General features: G+C 39.5%; 1 protein-coding gene across 6 annotated transcripts in view; it reads right to left on the bottom strand.

Moving 5' to 3' along the window:
* Nucleotides 1-8,237, bottom strand: part of CCNDBP1 (cyclin D1 binding protein 1) — an 83,874-nt gene that overhangs the window by 71,996 nt on the left and 3,641 nt on the right. For 4 of the 6 annotated variants that reach the window (XR_006602839.1, XM_004751220.3, XM_045067686.1 and 1 more), the window contains exons 4-11: nucleotides 7,664-7,745; nucleotides 6,746-6,842; nucleotides 6,505-6,578; nucleotides 5,648-5,724; nucleotides 5,053-5,333; nucleotides 3,264-3,324; nucleotides 1,429-1,475; nucleotides 1,065-1,175 (exon numbers count right to left, since the gene is read on the bottom strand). Coding sequence is in view for 4 of the 6 variants with exons in the window: in XM_004751220.3 (XP_004751277.1) it covers nucleotides 1,065-1,175; nucleotides 1,429-1,475; nucleotides 3,264-3,324; nucleotides 5,053-5,333; nucleotides 5,648-5,724; nucleotides 6,505-6,578; nucleotides 6,746-6,842; nucleotides 7,664-7,745 (830 nt within the window). In the remaining 2 variants the exon portion in view is untranslated. Of the gene's footprint in view, nucleotides 1-688; nucleotides 1,176-1,332; nucleotides 1,476-3,263; nucleotides 3,325-5,052; nucleotides 5,334-5,647; nucleotides 5,725-6,504; nucleotides 6,579-6,745; nucleotides 6,843-7,663; nucleotides 7,746-8,237 lie in introns of those variants that run through there. The other 2 variants (XR_006602840.1, XM_004751222.3) reach the window with 2 other exon arrangements.

The raw sequence follows: 8,237 nt of genomic DNA, 5'->3' as shown, positions 1-8,237 counted from the left end.
AAAAATACAATTAAATCATGATGGCCAAACAAAAAGGCCCTTAAAACCATATAAACTCTCTTATACATTTACAAATTTTTGATGTATAAACATTTTATATTTACATTTAGAACGACATGTAATGTAGGAAAGAACAAGCATGTGTTAAGAAAAACAAACCTGTTCAATAAATTGGGCAACCTAACAAAATGAGCTCAATACTATGAAATAATTTTGGAGGCATGGATGGAATAACTTAGATGGAATAACTAATTTAGAAGGACTTAATGATAAGAATGATGATATTATGAAACCACTGAAGCACTTAAAGGAGCTTTGAAGTCATCTTCTCTAAATAAAGTCAGATGTTGGATGCCTGGGTGGCTCAGTCGGCTAAGCACCTGCCTTCAGCTCAGGTCACAATCCCAGGGTCCTAAGATCGAGCCCCGTTTTGGACTTCCTGCTCAGTGGGGAGCCTGCTTCTCCCTCTGCCCAACCATTCTGCTCATGCTCTCTGTCTCTCTCTCTCTACCACTCGCTCTCTCTCAAAATAAATAAAAATCTTAAAAAATAAAAATAACGTCAGGCATTTTTGTTCTAAATACAGTTCTGATCAGAATCAGATCTTTAGACCTATAAATCCAAATGAAACCAATGTGCTAGTCTCAACCCACTGCATTTCTGGTAGAAAGAAACTTTGGAAGGTTACTTACTGAACTACTGGCAGGTCACCATTTTATTAAGATTATCAACATGTTTAACAATGAAACAACATACTTTATTGCAAATAGGGAATAAGGCAGCTTCTACACAAATCTCTGAAAGGTGATTCAGGAACAAAAACTCATGCAATTACCTTTTGAATCTAGCACAGAAAAATATATCATACTCATATAGTTATAATAACTGCCAGTCTGGCATAACCAACCAACAATCTTTGGTAACAATGTCTCTTGACAAGCATGGACAGGAACTCCCTTTTGATCAGGAGAGCATTCTAGCCTCATTTTAAAAGCAGACATCAGAGGCTACCTGTGATAGTAAGGAAAGGAGAGAGGAGAGTACAAAGGAGCCTAAAAACTCACAATTCAAGTTCACTCTGAGTGAGTTCCTTGATTCTGTTCATGCATTGATCAACAGCATTAATGAGTAAAGGGATCCAACTATCTTCTGGCTGTGGGGTCACATGACTTGCTCTGCAAATGGAATGGGGAAAAAGAGAAGTTAAATTTATACTGGGAAGGGAAAAACCTACTCTCAACAAGGAGCACAAAAACTAGTAAGATAAGGCAAATTTCTTTGTAGAAACTCAGCTGCTCCACAACTGAAGTGGAAAGAAAACACCACACCCACCTTTTTCCACTTCTTGAAGTGGGGCTTTGGGAATTGAGAATGACTGGATGGGTTCATTCTCAAAAAAGCTATTTGATGAGAAGTCCTCATACTCACTTAGTAATTTCAAGTGCCTTCTTTAAGACAGATACAAGTTTCGCAGACTAGAAAAGAAACAAAGAAGTTACTCACCCTGAGCGCCACATAAAAAGGGAAGGAGACCTAAGATATACTAAAGGACTCAAGTAATAAACTATTAAAAAAAAAAAAAAGGGCAGAAAAAAATCCAAACAAACAAAAAACCTTGAAGGAAACTGCAAAAACAAAAATTCTGATTAGATTAGGGTGGCAGGATTATATGATTCTCCTCTATTTACAAAATCTTATTAATATTGTTGCTATAGGGCGCCTGGGTGGCTCAGTGGGTTAAGCCGCTGCCTTCGGCTCAGGTCATGATCTCAGGGTCCTGGGATCGAGTCCCGCATCGGGCTCTCTGCTCAGCAGGGAGCCTGCTTCCCTCTCTGTCTCTGCCTGCCTCTCCATCTACTTGTGATTTCTCTCTGTCAAATAAATAAATAAAATCCTTAAAAAAAAAAATCAGTTAACTTCTTAAAAAAAAAAAAAAAAAAATATTGTTGCTATAACATTCCTATAAGTTTTAAAAATTTTTTAATACTTTTAAATTTAAAAAAACTAGAAAAAGTTAGAATTTAACCTGAATTTAGCCCAACTACAGTTCTAAATATATAGTAGAAACAGGCAGAGTTCCTTTTAAAAGAAAGAATATGTACATAATTTTAAGCACACCAGTAACAAGATAACATGAGAACATATGTATTCCACCAATCTATGGTACACATTTTAAAATTTTTATTTGGGGTAACTGACAAGGCATATTACTAAAGATGCTTATTTCTTAGGAAGTCAATTTTTTTAAAAAGTGAATGGGAAAAAAAGTTAACGCCCATTCTACTTTAAGGTGTTCACATACTGTGAAGATATATTTGATGAATTTCCACCATCTAATTTATCAAATATTTCAGGACTGATAGTTCTGAATGTAAGATATAAGCCATTTGGCAGTCTTACTTCTCCTTCCAATAACTATAGAGATAATCTGAGTCTCTAAAAATGAGACAAGAGAATTCTTTCTAGCATAGGACCCAGGACTTGGGGAGGGTATGTGCTTTGGTGAGTGCTGTGAAGTGTGTAAACCTGATGATTCACAGACCTGTACCCCTGGGGATCAAAATATATGTTTATAAAAAATAAAAAAATTAGGGCGCCTGGGTGGCTCAGTGGGTTAAGCCGCTGCCTTCGGCTCGGGTCATGATCTCGGAGTCCTGGGATCGAGTCCCGCATCGGGCTCTCTGCTCAGCAGGGAGCCTGCTTCCCTCTCTCTCTCTCTGCCTGCCTCTCCATCTACTTGTGATTTCTCTCTGTCAAATAAATAAATAAAATCTTTTAAAAAAAAATAAAAAAATAAAAAAATTAAAAGTAAAAAAAAAAATACAAAAAATACACAAAAAACATATTTTTATAAAGACCTTGACCCTCTGTAGTTAAATCATCCAGTGTGTTTATATTAGAACAGAGTATGTTTCTGGACACAGATTTTTGCCTACACCAGAAATCAGAAACTTAATGATTTTAGGTTAACAGGATCCTAAAGTAGTATGGTAATTCAGACTTTCTTTTCAAAATAGCATTTTCTAAGGTCTTTGGATTCTTCTAAGTGATTACCCAAATGGTTATAGAAGAGAGTACTACCAGAACTCAGGGCTTCAGTAAAGATTTATCAAGCAGAAATACATGTAAGAACTATGACACTATTGTTGTATTTGCATCTAACTGACAAATAAATATATTTCCTATAGTTTAAAGGAAATACTAGTAGATAGTAAAATCCTACCAGTTAGGTCAGTAGCTTTTCCCTCAAAGCTGGTACTTACATTGATTCGCACAGTCAAGTGGCACATGGGTGGATATATGCTCAGAGCCAAATCATCCACACTAAGGGCAGAAAGCAAAAATATAACCATTAACAACAAAAGGAACAAAGCTCAACTGGGTGGTTTCCACTACACAGTTAGGGATGTGACCAGTGAGAACCTAACTGTCCATAAATGCCTATCAATTCCTTAAATTGGGTAACCAGAATCAATTCAACTGGTATTTACTAAACACATACATAGCCCATTTCATTAGAAATGGGGGGGGGGGGACTCCCTTGGCCTTTATGATAGGACATGATTAATTCAGTTTAAAATGGAAGGCTCTGAGGTCACCTGGGTGGCTCAGTGGATTAGGTGTCTGACTCTTGGTTTTGGTACAGGTCACATCTCCAAGTCCAAGTCTGGAGATTGAGCCCCACCCCTCTGGGCTCCATGCTCAGTGGGGAGTCTGCTTCCCTTCTCCTTCTCCCTATGCTTCTCCCCCATCCCTTGCTTATTGCTCTCTCTCTCGCTCAAATATTTTTTTAAAATGGGAGGATCTGAAACCATTAATTTAGTAACTGACACAAGTGGAGTTCATCTATGGAACAGCACTCAAGTGGGCACTACTTTAACCAAGTGGTGAAATTTAGTACCACCAGGGTGCCTGGTGGCTCAGTCATTAAGTGTCTGCCGTTGGCTCAGGTCATGATCCCAGGACCCTGGGATCCAGCCCCGCATTAGGCTCCCTGCTCAGGGGGAAGCCTGCTTCTCCTTCTTCCACTCCCCCTGCTTGTATTCCCTCTCTCGCTGTCTCTCTCTGTCAAATAAATAAAATCTTTTTTTTTTTAATTTATTTTATCAGAGAGAGGGCAAGAGAGCAAGCACAGGCAGACAGAGAGGCAGGCAGAGGCAGAGGGAGAAGCAGGCTCCCTGCCGAGCAAGGAGCCTGATGCGGGACTCGATCCCAGGACGCTGGGATCATGACCTGAGCCAAGGCAGCTGCTTAACCAACTGAGCCACCCAGGCGTCCCAAATAAATAAAATCTTATAAAAAAAAAAGAAAGAAATTTAGTACCACCAAACATTCATGTCCCTCCCCCATATGATGTAATGAGAGGCACAAAATACTCAAATACATGATATCCTTGCCAAAAAAATATTCAACTTGAAAATAATCTATAATCATGACAAAGACAATAATGCGAATCCAAATTTTTGGATATTCTGCAAGACAACTTCCCTTTAAAAAGTCAATGTCAAAAAATACTAAAAAGGACAGGGACTGTTATAGTTGCAAGAGACTACAACCATACAAGACTACTCCAAGAGATGATAACCAAATGCAATGTAACACCATGACAGAACCCCGGATTAAAAAATAAAATTTTTTAAAAAGCAATAAAATACATTTTAGAGACAAATGGGATAATTTGAATATTAAATATTATTCTATTTAATGTTAAATCTCTTGGATGTAATAACAAGAATATCTGTTCTTAGGAGATACATGCTGAAGAATTTAGGGGTGAAATGTCACTGATGTCTGCAACCTATTCTCAAATGGTTCAGGAGAAAAATGGCACATCTAACCATAGGGAAATAAACCAATATTGAAAAAAAACATGTGAGCAACAGGTGAATCTAGCTAAATGAAGGATATATGGGTGTTCACTGCAATACTTTTTTTTAACTTTCCTATAGACTGAATACTTTCAAAATAAAAAACTGGAGGAAAAGCTTGGGGTGACAGCACAAGCTAAGATCACACACTGCTACTCACGTTTCAAGTGGGGATCCTGCTTACCTAGGGCTGATCTCATCAGAAATATCCACAATGTCATCCAGCTGGGCGACCTGATCTTTCTTCCCATTCTCTGCCACTGAGATCCGGATTTTCTTCAGGCAGGCTTTGGATGCTCTCACCAGTGCAAGACATGGGATTATGAGCTCTTGATCCTCCTCTGACCAGTATAAGTCCCGATTGTTTGGAAACCCCAACCTATCATCCTCTTCATCACTATGGCTGTCAGAGTTGTCCTCAGTGTCATTTAAGAGGCCACAGTATGGGTCACATTCTTCCATGGCCTAAGATATGCCAAAAAAAAAAAAAAAAAAAGAGAGAGAGAGAGAGAGAGACTGTTATACTTTCAGCCTCATATCTGAGTTATCCCAAAACATCACCCAGCTACTTCACCAATGGCCACACTTGAATCACTTCATAAACCCTGTTCTCACTCTCCTAGCCCAGCAAAGACAGAGGAGAATGGTATAAATCACACACTTGCATGAGGCAGGAGATAGTCAAAATCCAGGAATGAGGATGGGACCTAATTGAGTCAATGCTCAGGCCATCTCTTTCCTTACAATTCTCATCCACTATCATGGAGCTGTTCCCTCACCTGTTCCATTTCCTCATGTGCATCCTTCACAAGATCCACACTCTTCGTCAGCATTGAAAGGGCTGCAGCTTTGTTATCTAGGAGTGAAAAATCAGAAGCACTAGAATAAAAGAAGAAGCCTACAATTCTGTCAAGTCTGCAAATGACAACCAATAGTGTTCCCATTTGAGAAGAGTGCCCAGGACAGTCAACAAGAGCAGTGATTTAATGTAAAATTTTTCTAATACCCATCCTCTAGGTACCCAGATAGGAGTTAAAAAGCTTTTCATCATTCACCACAAAAAGAAATAAAATGGTCATGCAAGGGACACCTGGTTGGCTCAACGGGTTAAGTATCTGCCTTTAACTCAGGTCATGATCCCAGGGTCCTGGGATCAAGTCCCACGTTGAGTTCCCTGCCCAGCTGGGAGTCTGTTCCTCCCTCTTCCTCTCCTCCCCGCCCCCCATTTGTGCTCCCTCCCTCTCTTGCTCACACTCTCTCAAATAAATACATAAAATCTTTTTTTAAAAAATGGTCACATGATGTTTCTCATCAAGGTCCTCATGGATGAACACTACTTTCAACCTGGCTGGCACTACCTTATAAGTGCTTCAGTGTGTCCTGGGCAGGACCAGGAGAACAAACCACATTTGTTCAACAAGATAGGGCCACAGAAAGAGGGCTAAAAAAAGTATGAGAACTAAACAGACTGAGAAAATATATGGATACTTATCTTTTGATGTTGGTGATAAACTATATATATTTTACTAAAATGTAAGTTAAAATACATCCATGCTACAAAACTAGAAACTAGATAGGAGAGTTTCTATCTGCTTTGGCCAACAAAGTCAATGGCCCATTTCCCACTCTGACCCACCTTTTGGTATCCGAGGCACCTGCTGGCATGCAGTCCAGACACTGTTGTAGGAAATAAGGTCACTGCTATCTGGGCTGGAGAAAGGAATCAGTAAGGATATATCAATAACCAAGGTTCCTCTCTCCTAAAAAGCCCTTCCTTCCATTCTCAGCTGTTAGTAACTTTGCTGTTGAATGAGTTTTTCCCCCTCCCTGAAGCAATAAACCCCATTAACTGATAACCCCAACTGTGGTATTACTACCTTTGACCTGGAGTAATGAAAAGCACATCCACAAGTTGAGCCATTCCACCTACGATGTCCAGAGTGGCATTCCGTACCAGCTTTCTCAGGGTGATTCCTGAAAAAACCCAAAGACTAAGTAGGCTGGTCTTTCCAGAAGTCACCATCTACTTTCTTCAGAGTTTAAGCCCTTCAGAACTTGAAGTAATGTGCACCCATATCCTTTAATTGGAGTGCCAAAACAGAACTCAGGTCTTATGTATCTCCCCATGCCATTTTCTTGCTCCTCCCACCATTCCTGAGTACTGTCCTCCAAAAGAGATTTAGAACAAAATATTTCTAAGACAGCATGTATCCATTCATTAAGGTCCATGGTCTCTTGACAACTGTGGATGAAACAGCTGAAGTTTAAAGCATCTTTCAGCCTCATATCTGAGTTATCACAAAACATCACCCAGTTACTTCACCAATGGCCACACTTGAATCACTTCATAAACCCCTAAACTTAAGATCCATGAGACACATATTCATTTATAATTTTGGCATGATTATAATCAAAGCATTAATCTATAGGCAGAGTTAGAGGTCACTTAACCATAAGGGAGCTCAGAAACAAGATGTGATGTAATATGGGTGGAGATGCTATAGATCCAGCATCTGTAGTGGTTAGAATGGGTTAGAGAGGGAGGAGCCAGTGAGAATTAAAAGTCTTAGAGTCAGGCAAAGCAGGGAAGATGGTAACACAGCATCTGTACCTTAGCATGAAAATTTATTTATGGAGGTCACTGATGTTATAAAATTATCCTTGAGGGCATTTTATGGAAGAAAGATACATTACATGCTCAAATTGAGGACAAGGTAAAAGTCACAGGACATAAGCTATCATATTACCAAAGACTACCCTATAAATTAAACATTTCTGTGCATACAGTGGCTTACCCCGATCCTTGGGAAGTGAATAGTATACTGCAGTGATTGCCTTGATGGCAGCATGGACTTGTTCGCAGAACCTCTTGGTTTCCTATGAGGTGATGGATCAATTTCAGAATGAAAAAAAATTGGATTACATTCATCAGTCCATCTACTGTAGAAGAGAGCAGACAACTGTACAGCATGATCTACAAATATTTTCTGTAGTTCTATTATGACTTAGGGTTTCTGCTGCTCTTGCACATAGCAGAGAGGAGTTAGCTGGACACAAGAGAATGAGGTGACAACTCAATAAAATATTTAAAAAAAAAAAAAGCAGAAAAGGGGCGCTGGGATGGCTCAGTTGGTTAAGCATCTGCCTTCAGCTGAGGTCATGATCCCAGGACCCTGCATCAGGCTCCCTGAGGAAGTCTGCTTCTCCCTCTTCCTCTACCTCTGCCCCTGCTCATGTGCTCTCTGTCTTGCTCACTCGCTCTCTCTCCAATAAATAAATCTTAAAAAAAAAAAAAAAGCAGGAAAAACTTATTCCTAATACTCTCTACATCATGAGGTACCCATGATCTGCTGTGAGGTATTCCTCTTA

This window comes from Mustela putorius, unplaced genomic scaffold, assembly GCF_011764305.1.
Source record: "Mustela putorius furo isolate JIRA1106 unplaced genomic scaffold, ASM1176430v1.1 tig00003898_pilon_pilon_pilon, whole genome shotgun sequence".
In the NCBI taxonomy this organism is placed as follows: Eukaryota; Metazoa; Chordata; class Mammalia; order Carnivora; family Mustelidae; genus Mustela; species Mustela putorius.
Note: the sequence above shows the minus strand (reverse complement) of the source record. Positions and strands in the feature narration are given on the sequence as shown.